At 44.2% G+C, this 13,534-nt stretch overlaps 1 protein-coding gene across 1 annotated transcript; it reads left to right on the top strand.

The window, feature by feature from the left end:
• The first annotated feature begins 852 nt into the window (after positions 1 to 852).
• Positions 853 to 1,968, top strand: LOC117350408 (actin-like). Its single transcript, XM_033924688.1, has one exon. It carries the CDS (start codon positions 853 to 855, stop codon positions 1,966 to 1,968), a length of 1,116 nt encoding a protein of 371 aa, XP_033780579.1.
• Positions 1,969 to 13,534: the final 11,566 nt, after the last annotated feature.

The raw sequence follows: 13,534 nt of genomic DNA, 5'->3' as shown, positions 1-13,534 counted from the left end.
TTTCTTCCATTAGAAAGACTGAAAAGGGAGGAGGTCCAACTCCACTGAGACCTAGGTACTTTGGGCCAGTTCTCAGATGACAAATTTACTAAAGAACCACTTCGTTATTGTTCTAGGGTTGGTCAGAGTAGAAAAATAATGCATTATGTCTAAGATCTCTGTCTGTCTGTCTTTCATTCTATGTCTCTCGTTCTCTCCTGTTTCTCTCGTACTCTCTTTGTCTCTGTCTCTCATTCTCTGTCTTTCTCATTCTTTCTCTCATTCTCTGTCTCTCGTTCTCTCTGTCTCTCTCGTACTCTCTTTCTCTGTCTCTTATTGTGTGTCTTTCTCATTCTTTCTCTCATTCTCTCTATGTCTCTCGTTCTCTCTCATACTCTCTGTCTCTCATTCTCTATGTCTCTCGTTCTCTGTCTCTCATACTCTCTCTCTGTCTCTCATTCTTTGTCTCTCTCATTCTATGTCTCTCGTTCTCTGTCTCTCGTACTCTCGTTCTGTCTCTCATTCTGTCTTTCTCATTCTCTCTATGTCTTTCGTTCTGTCTCCCTCTCGTACTCTCTATCATTCTCTGTCTTTCTCATTCTCTCTATGTCTCTCGTTCTCTCTGTCTCTCTCGTACTCTCTTTCTCTCTGTCTCTCATTCTCTGTCTTTCTCATTCTCTCTCTCTGTCTCTCATTCTCTCTGTCTCAATACCAGAGCTTTGTAAAAGGAGCTCAAAACAGCTGTTGTTCCTGGGACTCACAAAGTTTAAATTTAATCTAAAATATTTTAATCCCTTACAGGTTCTGCAGTTGGTAATCTAGTTCCTTCACACAGATATTTTCTCTCTAGAAGAGAGAAAGATAGGAAGAGAGATGTCGCACAAGAAATGGGATAGGATGGGACAGTCCACCATAGTAATTGACAACGGCAGCGACTTCTGCCGCTCTGGGTTTGCAGAGGATGACAAGCCTCAGTCCATCATCAGAAGCATAGCTGTATTCCCTGACGTACTAGGAAAGAAGCACTGTGAACTCAGGGCCAACCGCCCAGGAGAAACCTTGGCAGCCAAGAGGGCCCCTGTGAAACATGGCATCGTGGTCAACTGGGATGCTATGGAAATTCTATGGAACCATGTTTTTCTGTGTGAGCTAAGGACCTTCCCAGAAGACCACGCAGTACTGGTGACTGACTCTCCCTCATGTCCAACTACCAACCGAGAGATGATGGCAGAGGTCTTCTTTGAAGCCTTTGATGTTCCTGCCCTCCGGGTAGCCCACACCGCCCTTCTCTCTCTCTGTTCCTATGGGCTCATCAGTGGCTTAGTGGTAGAAGCTGGAGCTGGGGTGTGTCACACAGCACCTGTTTATGATGGAGAAGTCATAAGGAAAGCCACTTATCGCTTGGATATTGCAGGGAAAGTGCTCACCAAGTACTTGAAGCAGTTACTGACAGATGGCCACAGCCTCCTCTCAAGCCTTAAGAGGAAAACAGTGACAGGAATCAAAGAGGAACTATGCTACATCTCCTTAGACTTCAACAAAGAAATTCACGAAAAAGACCATCAGCGGGAAAAGGACTTTCATCTTCTGGATGGGCAACAAATTACTCTTGATCAGGAACGGTTTCTCTGCCCTGAGCCTATGTTCAAGCCAAAAATGCTTTTGGATGACTCTTCTGGTCTTCATTCACTCGCCTTCAGCAGTATCCTGAAGGCCCCGGAGACCTTCAGATCCAAAACACTGTACCGGGTGGCCCTCTCAGGGGGTTCAACCATGTTCCCCTGTTTCCCAGAGAGAATTCGTAATGAGCTGGTAAGCCTTGCCCCTGAAGATTACCATTTCCAGGTCATGGCAAGTCCCAGAAGAATCAATAGCACTTGGTTAGGAGGCTCTATTCTGGCCTCACTCAGCAGCCTGCAAGGAACAATGATGACTCGAGAGGACTACAATGAACATGGGGCTGGCTATGTCCATCAGAAATTCAACTAAGCTGACAATAAAGACTAAATGAAAGCCAGGCAAGACTCATTGTCTTGGGGAGAAGATATATGGGAGTTTAAAGGAATGTAAATGGTACTTTTTTAGCCTAAGTCATAAAATTTGTTAATACAATAACCAGTGGTTTTACCTTCTTGTTCACAGTTGGTTGGTTTAAGCAAACCAGATGTAAAAAAAAAAAATCATGTATATCTATATAAGTATGGTAGAAAAAACGCCCTCACCAGGAGCAGAGAGCAGTGATATTTTTGGCTCCAGGTGAGGGCGTTTTTCCTACCATACTTATTGGTGTCTGTACATAGGAGGCATGGCCCCTGACGAAAGCAAGAGTGAAACGGTTGGACAGCCGTCGGGCATTAAGATGAGTGCCTTTCCTTTACAGAACTTGATGCACTTTATAGTTTATACAGAGCCTGTTTACAATTAATTAATTTAGATATAAAAATAGTATTTTTGCACATGCCACCCTGCTAAGGCCAATGGTGAAAACACCACCCCAGTAAGGGCATGAAGAAAGTTGATGAGTAGTTGAAGAAAGTTGATGAGGTCTAGCAAAAAAATTCACTTGATAGAAATTTTGTCCTCATTACTTCATATTTCGTATGGATAAGGTTACCAGATGTCTGGATTTCTCTGGACATGTCTGGGGGTCCGGACAGATTTTCAAAACCTAGCACTTTGTCCAGGTTTTGAAAAGCTTCAAAGTCGCATCAAACAGGAGGGCATCCTAACAAGAGTGGGGGGAGGGGGGTGGGACTGGGGCTTAACAGGGTGGGGATGGGTAGAACAGAGTGGGCCTGGGGGGTGGGTCTAGGTGGTCTGGATTTTACTAAAGTAAAATCTGGTAACCCTACATATGGAGCTGAAGCTTCTATTGAACACAACAATTCAAAGCACAGGGCCAGACTTCTTTCCAAATCGGAACCTGAGTGGTTTGCATTGAGGAATGCCATGGATAGACTGAAGAGCTGCATAAGCACTGTTTTGACTTAGGTTGGAAACCATTTTGTAAAATATCAGAAATATTAGAAGCCAGCCTTTCTGTTACTGCCCTCTACAGGATGGCTAAAATAGTACAATAAGATGCTATCTCAAACCAGTCCTCAGAACACACTGAGCCAGTCAGGTTTTCAAGATGCCCACAATGAATATGCAGGCGATAGATTTGCATACACCTGAGGACTGGAATGAGAATCCCTGCTCTAGGCTGACATCTAAGAAAAGGAGAAACGTCCTAGTGAGCATATGTAGATTTACTTCCCCTGCTGACAAATGTGCCAGTTTAACAGGGGCAGAAAACAGGTTCTATCAATTCTTTAAATACAGAGGAATCTGTTCCTGTCACACACACACACACTTTGCAGAAATGATTCGCTCTTTTCACCCTTATCCTTTACTTGCATTAAAAGTGGCATTAGATGCAGTGGCATAGTGAGGGTAAGTGGCACCCAGGGGGTGCCCCTCCCCTGTCCTCTTCTCCACTGCTCCCCCTGCCACGCACTCGCCCCCTTCCCTTCCCCCGTACCTTTTTAATTTTCCAGGCGAGAGCAACAGCACAAACTTGCTGCCCGCATCGTGTTGGCTCTCTCTTTGACATCACTTCCTAGGTGTGGGGGCCCGGAAGTGATGTCAGAGAGAGGCGACACCAATGCAGGCAGCAAGTTCGTAATGCTACTTGCGCAGGAAAAATGAAAGAAGTACAAGGAATGGGAAGGGGCACAGGGAGGTTGGGAAGGAGGGGCCGGAGAGGAGCATGGGTGCCTGCGCCCTTTACAAAGACCGTGCTCGGGGCAGACCAACCCCCGTACACCCCTCTTACTAGACCAGTGATTAGATGGAGAGGGGTCGTAACTTTAAGGCCCTGGGACAACCTAGGTGGTATTCCAGGGCTCCCAGTTCTTCCCCCTGTGCTTTTGTTAAAGATATCTTATGGAGTATTGGCTAGATTTTTGGTCATCTCAGCAACATTCAGTCCTCCACCTACAGTCCTGCCAGTGGGTGGTGCTGTTTCACTATCACATTTTCAATAGTGAGGGATAGGCAATCTCTGAAGGACTCCAGAGAACCTGCCTGTCCCTAGCAATTGACAGCAAAATATTGAAGCGCCACCCCCTACTGGTCGCAATGCAGTTGGAGGACTCCTGCGCAACTTGGAGGGAGCAGTGCCACTGCCAATGTTCCCTCTGAGGAACATTGTCCTACACCACAATTTCTACAACGGTGAGGGGGGGGGGGGGGGTGATGACAGAAATATCAGGATTTCAATCATGAGGGCGAGTTTTGTGAGATTTCCAGGGCACCTGCCTGCTTCTTGTGATTGAAAATGCAACATTAATACACCACCCTTAATGGTAAGAATGATGGTGGTGGAGGGAAGTTTGCATCTCAATATAGAAATAAAATGATAGAATCTAGAAAAATATGAGCTGGGGAAAGACAGAGCTGGAATGAACCTGAGAATGTCTAATCCATCTCTCTGCCTCTAGGTGGAGTGTACTTAGGACCCAGAGAGTTCAGAGAAGATCCACCAGTGACCTCTGGTGACGGAACTCTTCAGCAACTAGGGAGGCTAGAAAGTAGAACGATTTGGACACCATCCTTCCTGGGAATCACACAGAACTTGTCTGCCCCTGGTGATTCAAACCATAACATTGACACATCATGGTGGAGGACTCTGGCACATGTTAGAAATAAATGACTAGAAGATGGTGTAACGCTGACTGAAGAAGATCTCACAGACTTACTCAAATGACAGAAAGGTGGAAAGGCCGTTGACTAACTACTTCAAAACAGAGATAAGCAGATGATATGATTCTTTAAAACTTAATTACTTGATCAGCTTCCATTTAGAAAAAAAAGTTTAAATATAATACCCCTTTTTCAGTAGAATAGAAGAAATGAAGATGGGGGGATATAAAGAACAAAATGGGCAAGAGACAGATGAAACACAGAATTTTCCATGCGTCACCTACCACCCTGCCACCCCTGAGCCCATGAGGTCAAATTCTTCATCCACAAACACTGTCTCATCCATGTCCTGCCAAAGTCCTATTCCCAGCCTTAACATATGGCTGCCACGAAAGTGAACCCCCTTCCCCAAAGGGTGGTAGATGGCTGGATTAGTCTCCCGGTAGAGACGGTGCAGACAAAAACTGTGTCTGAATTCAAGAAAGCCTGGGATAGGCATATGGGATCTGTTAAGGAGGAGATAGTAGATGGTACGGTGGGCCATTTGACCTTTATCTGACGTCATGTTTCTAAATGGCTTATAATGGACAAATTGATGAGCCTGATTTTGGGCGAGTTTTCAAAAGTATCCCCATGTACCGGTTGCATGCACCAGAGAACTGTAGCGGAAAGGGTAAAAATTTTACTGTGAGTGTAATGAAAGGTCGAACTGAAGCATCCTCTCCCATTGGGAGCAGGTTGACTAGGGAGGGAATGAAAAATGTGTACCCTTAGGTGGGATAGACTTGGGAAATAAAAGGTCCATCAGCGTTTTCTTCCAAAAGGGACGCTAAAGAAATTTGGGGTGTCCAGTACTATTATTAATTATTTCTATAGCGCTGCCAGATGTACGCAGTGCTGTTCAGTCGCAAAGAAGACAGTCCCTGCTCAAAGAGCTTACAATCTAAACAGAAAAGACAGACAAACAGGATGCCATGGATACAGTTAAGGAGAACGGTTAATCTGCTGGCTGGGTTGGTGGGCAGTGGGGAGTAGGGTTATGAATTCAAGGCTAAATAAAGGAAAACAACAAACTGGGTTTTCAGTCTGCTTACAGGGATGATGTGATAAGAGGTAGAGAATGACACGGTGACAAAATCCATCACCGTTCCCGTCCCCGCGGATAACTGCGGTAAACCATCTTCATGTCATTCTTTAAGGAGAGAGGGAAGAATCAGAGTATGAATAGCCACAACCACTGACCCTCAAGCTTTGCTATGAAGAATGCTGGTGTAATAGACATTAGAAAATGACATGGGATTATTTCCTGCGGTTATCCGTGGGGGATGGGAACAGTGATGAATTTTGTCACCGTGTCATTCTCTAATAAGAGGGTCCCACGTTCACTCATGCAAATGACAAGGAAATTAGAGTTTTGGGGAACGGACATCCCAACCCACTGAGAGTAAGTTATGCAAAGTATTTTCTCCCTTCATCGATTTATGAACTCTCTCTGACCCATGCACACCACTCTAAGAGCAAGGATTCAGTCTGTCCGGAATCCTAGTATCCCCTGGACTCTAGGATGATCCTCGGATTCCTTCTCAGCTTCATCTCCGGTAGCTCTTATCTGTCTTTCATACCCCCTTGTTGATAGGTTTACGATTTTCCAACGCTAGATATGATGATCTGACTTTCAATTGTCTTATGATTTGTAGCTGTCCAGGCTGCCGTGGTGCTGACCCAATCCGGGTCGGAAACCAAGCCGGCCGGCCAGTCCCTGCAGATCTTTGATGTCAACAGCTACTGGATGGCCTGGTTCCGACAGAAGCCCCGGGGGGGCCTGGAGGGCTTGGCGAACGTGGGGGCCAAAACCAGCAGTCGCTTCCACGCCGAAGAGCTGGAAGGACGCTTCGAGGCGTGGAAGGACTTCGATGCCCAGGTGTATTATCTGAAAATGAGCCAGCTGCGCCCGGCAGACACGGGAGTGTATTACTGCGCCCGGGGAGACACCTACATGGCCCACAGTGCGGGCATCCTCCCTCTCTCTAGGACAAAATCTCTGCTTTGATAGGAATGGTTCAGACATACACGACCCCTTCTCCAGTTAGGCGCCAAATTGAGCATTTTCAACTAAACTAGAATCTGCATCAGGACAGGATTTAACTGAGCCACAGCTGGAAAAGGTGCAGAGGATGTCCCCAAAGGCATCTGTGCATGATTCCTACACTGCTCTCAAGCATTTCTTTTTTTTAAAAAAATATCAAGTTATTTCCCCTCCCGAGCTGTTATCTTTGTCTTATGTATACCTAAATCAGGTAACTCGCCTTTAAGCTAGTAAACAAACCCTGCGCTACATCCCCAAACCTCCATCTCCCCTCCACCCCCCAGTCCCTCCACTCCCAAAAAATAATAAAGCAAGTGTCCAAAAAAAGAAAGCAAGTGATCATTTTTCACCAACTGGGTGTAAAATTCGTTTGCAAGTGAAATGAAGGAGTCTCTCTAAGATCTGAGAAGTTTTACTGGATTTACAAAAAAAAAAACAAAAACCAACGCTAGCCCACCCTTTCTGTTGAGTTTGTGGTTATAGGGGGGGGGAAGTGGATGAACTTTTTATGGTTAGTCCTCGGATCCCTGGAGGCTAAATAAGATACTTAGAGAGGCAACGAGGAAATCCCCGTGGCCCGGCCCCTTCGGGAATGAGCTCAGAGAGATGTCAACCTCCATTGTGACGTCACCGGTGAAGCGATAGTGTTCTGAAGCGTGAGGTCATAATGGCAGGATCCCTTTCTCTTCGGACTGGATGGGGTGGCGGCCGGCTGGAGACGGCTGATGCTCCGGGTCCCGGGGAAGGAGTCCTGCGCTACGACCAAGCCCGCCATGGGCAACTGTATCTGCAAGATGGCCACCAAAGGCCAGGGAGGCAAGGGCAAGTCAACCTCGCAAGCGCAGGGCAAAAAGCCCTACTCCAGGGCTTTCAAAAGACGACCTTCTTTGGTGGGTAAAATTGGGAAGTTATGAAACGAAGTAACGATGTGCTTAAGTTAAGAGGAAAGGTTGGACTAAAAGAAGCGACAAATTGAATGCAAGCGACAAACGCTTGGAATTTGTTCTCCTTCAGCCTGGAAATAAGAAGTTGCAAATAGTGGTTTGTCCACACGGTGGCGCCATTGATATTGCCTTTGCAACATGATTTGAGAAATTTGTCACGATAAAGGAGGTACGCCAGTGACCCCCCCCCCCCCTAATCCGTTGTTGAAATGGACACCTGCAGCGCCCTTAAAGAAAAAAAAAAAATTAAATTCAGTTGTATCTTCTCCATAATACTAGAATTGTCAGACTTCTTCAACTGTGTCTTCAGATACCCCTCATTTCCCTCATGAAAATTTTGAGACCAGCAGGCAAAAGAATATTGGCATACTGGGACAGATCGAAGGTCCATCAAGCCCAGTATCCTGTTTCCAACAGTGACCCACCCAGGTCCCCCAAGATTTTATGCTGTGGATTTTCCCTCAAGCCATCTCAATAATTGCCTATGGTCTTCTTTTTTAGGAAATTATCCAAGCCTTTTTTAAACCCTGCTAAGCTGATTTCACCACATTCTCCAGCAAAGAATTCCAGAGTTTAACTACACATTGTATGAAGAAATATTTTCTCCAGTTTGTTTTAAATTTACTACTTAGTAGCTTCATCGCATACCCATTAGTCCTAGTATTTTTGGAAAGAGTCAACAAGCGATTCACATCCTTTCCACTCCACTCAGTATTTTATAGACCTCTATCATATCACCCCTGAGCTGTGTCTTCTCCAAACTAAAGAGCCCTAGCTGCTTTAGCCTCTCCTCATAGGAAAGTCAACCCATCCCTTTTATCATTTTCATCAACCTTCTCTGTACTTTTTCTAATTCCACTTTGGACTCACTTTCAAACTACTTAAGACTTACAAAGTTCCAAAGGTTACACCTCCATATCTTTTTTTGAGATACAGTGACCAGAAGTGCACACAGTATTCAAGGTGTGGCCACACCATAGAGTGATACATCTTTGCTTTCCATTCCTTTCCTAATAATTCCTAACACTCTATTTGCTTTCTTAGCAGCCGCTGCACATTGAGCTGAGGGTTTCAAAGTATCCTGAACAACGATCCCTAGATCTTTTTCTTGGGCAGTGACTCCTACCATAGAATCCAGCATCAGTTAATGTACTAAGGGCATAATTTTTAAAAAGAGTTTTTCACTACCTTCAAAATTTGTAAATAATATGATAACACGGTATCCAAAATTACCCCCGATAGGAATCGGAGTGCATCCTACTTTAACTTCTAACGGCAAAGATACCGGGTCACGGTGACTGGATATACAATTTAAATTCTCATTGAGAAGTGAAATTTCATGAGGGGAGCCTGAGTATCGTCTGTGTACACAACGTCCAATGGTCTGTCCCAGTGTCAAAAGTGGTTCTAGATAGATGTTAACAGAAGTGGCGACAAAAATCGATCCCTGAGCTAGACCCACAAAGAATTTGACTCTGAATTTCCCATTTTAACAATATTCCATCGACCCTGCAATTACGAGGAAAATCACTTTGGTTTAAAAGTTGTTCTCCTGTTGGGGATCCTTAACTTGGTCAAGGAGTAAGTTCTGATCTGCTGACTCTGAAATGGAGTTAAAATACTTCTGGTTGCCCCATCCTGGATGAAATAGGAAGGAAAAGGTGGCAGGATCTGTAATTAAAAGTACAAAGCACTGAAAGCCTGGTTTTCCTCTCCTAGTCCTACATTTTAAATGTTTTTTTTTTTTTTTTGGGGGGGGGTTGCTACCACTGCTATTAATTATTTCTATAGCGCTACCAGACGTAGGCAGTGCTGCACAGAGTCACAAAGAATAAGAAAACATTGCAAATGTGTGTTTTTTGGTAATTGATTAGGAAGCTGGCTGAACTATTTCCTTTTAGTGAAAAAGTTTTGCAATAATCGTTTTGCTGGAAGATCAATGGCTCTCTTCTCTGGATATACAACTAATTGCAACTTACAGGTCTCAAACATCTTTCCCTACTTTATAACCAGTAACTTCGTTTTCTCATCTGCAGGTTCAGGCCATCCCTCTTGCTGCTTTGGAATGGTCCTGTCATGCCTCTGACACAACCCCCACATCAAGGGACCCCCCCAGCACAAGCCCAAAACCCTGTGCCCTGGACACAGCCAGCCAATCCCAGGAAGTGAACGAAGAAGGGAACAGACATCCCAGCGAGGAGGTCCGTGGAAGGAAGAGGATGGAGAGGAAGTGCCGTCACCACAAACTGGGCAAAGCCTTTGACAGAGAGATGTTGAGGGAAGCCCACTATCTGTCCCTGTTGGACAAAATGGACTTGGAGACGCAGGAGGACCTCGATCGCTGGTATAGTTTGGGCTCTCGAAAGTTAGTTAAGTAAACCTGGGAAGAGAGAGCCAGGGCCCCGGTTGTCTACTACATAATAAATGGGCTTGAACCATGGGTAGGGCTGGTTGTTTTTATTTTTCTTTATTTCAGAATACATTAGTGGGTTAAAATATATGAAGGCATCGGACTTTCCTATCTGCACTGTGGCTTTAATATCTGTCACATATTAGAAATCCGGTATTTGAACAAATAAAGCAGAAATCTTTCAGCCGTCAATACATAGATTCAGGGCTCATAGACAAAAACGCGCGAGACAATTGCGCTCGGACAAACCCACCCAGACAATCGCACGCAGGATGTCAGCATGCTGGATTTCAACAGTATTTTAAAGCGCTGTGAGGATGTGTGTGTGTGGGGGGGGGAACCCCCACTTTAGTTAGAAATGTTGGTGCTCTCGGGGTATGTAGGGGGACCCCCCCATTACAGAGGAAACAACCTTTTTCCCTATTTTTTTATAGGGAAAATTACTAACTCCTCTGTAATGGGGGGGGTTTCCTCCCCCCCCCATGGGAGCGGCAATGGGAGTAAAGGGGGGTTCCCTCCCCACATCCCCTCGGAGCACTTTACAACAGTGTTGAACTCCAGCGCGCTGACATCCTGCGCGCAATTGTATGGGCGGGTTTGTCCACACGCGATTGTTTCATACGCTTTTGACGGGGTCACCAGATTCAGTGGTATAGTAAAGAGGGTGTGAGGGGATGGCCGCCCTGGGCGCGGTCTTCCTCGGGGCGCCGGCACCCCCTCCTCCTCTCCACCACCCTTCCCACTCCTCCCCCTGCCGCACGCTGTGCGCCTCTTCCCTTGCCCTTTTTAACTTCAGCACGAGTAGCCATGAACCTGCGGCCACGTCGGCTTTGGCACCCTCGCCTGTGAAGTGATGTCAAAGAGAGCGCCGAAGCCAACATGGGCAGCAAGTTCATAGCTGCTCACGCTGAAGTTAAAAGGGGAAGGGGACATGCTCGCTCATCAAGGGGGGGGGGGGAGAAGAGGCAGGCACGTCCCGGGCACCGCTCATCCTCGCTATGTCACTGCATAGATTAGATTTCCCAGGATGGTATGAATTTGATCTATCTCATGCCTTGCAATATTCTCCATAATTTGGCCTGCGTCAGAAATGGCATTTCATAATAATAATAATATGTATACCTCCAAAGCCATAATAGTTTGAGGCGGTTTACAATAAGAAGTACTGGACAATCAGTGAAAAAAATATAATACAAATCATCAGACATACATACAAGATAAAAAATTAAAACAGTGAATCATTAGGTTACAAATCAATCAAACAACTGTATCTTTACTAATTTTCTAAAAATAAAATAAGATGGAGCACGCATAATAATATTTCCTAGCCAGCCATTCATTTTTCCTGCCCGAAAAGCAAGAGTTCTATCCAGAAATCTTTTAAAATGACAAGCATTTACAGTTGGGTAAGCAAACATGGATTCTGCGTTCCTGTTAAAACGGTCTAGGAAAAAGTGAGAGACCAGGTACGCAGGAGCCACACCAAAGATTGATTTAAAACAGATACAGGAAAATTTAAACAGAACTCTTGTCTCCTTTGGTAATAAGGAGTAATATGTTCCCATTTTTTCAAACCAAAAATCATCCGAACTGCTGAATTTTGAATAACTCAAAGTCTTTTCTTGTATGTTCCCATATAAATAATATTGCAATAGTCAAGCATACTTAGGATGGAAGACTAAACTAGCAGACGAAATGATACTACATCAAAATATTTTTTTAATGGTTCAGAGTTTCCATAAGACCGAGAAACATTTTCTGACTAACAAATCCGTATGTTCTTCTAAAGTGAGATGCTGGTCCAATGTCACTTCCAAAATTTTTATGGAATAGTCTATAGGAAAATCCTATCCATTAAAAAATATCGACGTATCTTTAATTTTGTCATTAGGGCTCACCAGGAAGAATTTGGTTTTTTCAGAATTAAGTTTCAATTTAAATCCAGTCATCCACAATTCAATCTGGTTTAAAATAAAGGATAACTGGCTTTTTATCTCAGGAGTTAGGTTAATAAGGGGAACAACTATAGTGATATCATCCGCATAGATATAGAATTTCAACTTTAGGCTTTGCAGTAAATTCCCCAGAGATGGAAGATTTATTCTCACTGTCTGTTGGCCTGAGTTTCTGTCACTCAGGAGTTATACAACCAGCTACTTGATGCGAGTGAAGCTCTTTGTACCTATAAGCTAAAGCAATTTTCCTCAACGCAGTTTCAAGGCACACCAAGCCTCTTGGATTTTCAGATATCCATAATGAATATGCATGAGAGAGATTTGCATACCAAAGAGGCAGTGCATTCAAATCCATCTCATGGAAATTCACTGTGGATAGCCTGAAAGCCTCACTGTCTAGATTAAGAATCATTGGGCTAAAGGGGGAATGCCCGAGGCTCTCCATAACAGAAAGGGAGACTCTGTAGCCATTGCTTCCATTTATTTAATTAAATGCTTATTATACTCCACACAATAAAAAATCTTTGGTGGCTGACAATGTGTATATAATTCAATGCAACAGAGAAACATTAAACAAACAACTGTATATCGTTTTCACCTAATTCTTATTTTACAGTCTAAAACAGTGTTTCTCAAACTGTTCCAAGGCACAATGGTGTGTCCCAAAGAGATTCCGGGTGTGCCACGAGAGATTCCAGATATTTTTTTAAATATCCCTCATAAGTATACACTAGAATAGATGACATGTGCATCGCGCATGCAAGAGTCTGTCAATGTCATGAGCATCATTTTTTGACGTGCTTGGTCCTTGAAAACATTCTGGAACCCCAAAGACTATCACCATTCCATGCAGAATCTCAGAGAGCAGCAAGATTCCAGAATCCTAAACAGCAACAGTGGCTTCCCCTATGTCTGTCTCAATAGCAGACTATGGACTTTTTCCTCCAGGAACTTGTCCAAACTTTTCTTAAACTCACCTATGGTAACCAATTTCTGTGATGGCATCTTGGCTCCAAGATTCCATTACAGAATATAAAGGTAATGGTAATGGTGCCCATGTCAATGCTGGGCACGATGGACCACTGGTCTGACCCAGCAGCGGCAATTCTTATGTTCTTATGGCATGCCAACGTGTGCCAAGTGATGGGTCTAATTTAAAGTATCCACAGAACAAAAAGGAGATCTGTTGTTTATTCAAAAATAAGCAAAATATCAAGTTTCAAGTTTATTTTTATTTTGATATACCACCTATCTAGCACTCTATGCGGTGTAAATACATATAAATTCAAAAGCAAATCATAAAAGGATGAAAACAAATTATACAGAGGGCCAAACAGAGAAACATGATGGCAGATAAAGGCCTAATGGCCCACCTAGTCTGCCCATCCGAAGTAACCATTATCTTTCTTTCTCCAAAAGAACCCATGTGCCTATCCCAGGCCCTTTTGAATTCAGACAGTGTCTCTGTCTCCAC

Source organism: Geotrypetes seraphini, chromosome 16, assembly GCF_902459505.1.
Source record: "Geotrypetes seraphini chromosome 16, aGeoSer1.1, whole genome shotgun sequence".
NCBI lineage: Eukaryota > Metazoa > Chordata > Amphibia > Gymnophiona > Dermophiidae > Geotrypetes > Geotrypetes seraphini.
The sequence above is the reverse complement of the archived record's forward strand: the minus strand, read 5'-3'. Positions and strand labels throughout refer to the sequence as shown.

What these genes read in the sequence shown, in the direction of transcription:
- LOC117350408 (XM_033924688.1), top strand. Translation starts at nt 853, where the DNA reads ATGTCGCACAAGAAATGGGATAGGATGGGACAGTCCACCATAGTAATT.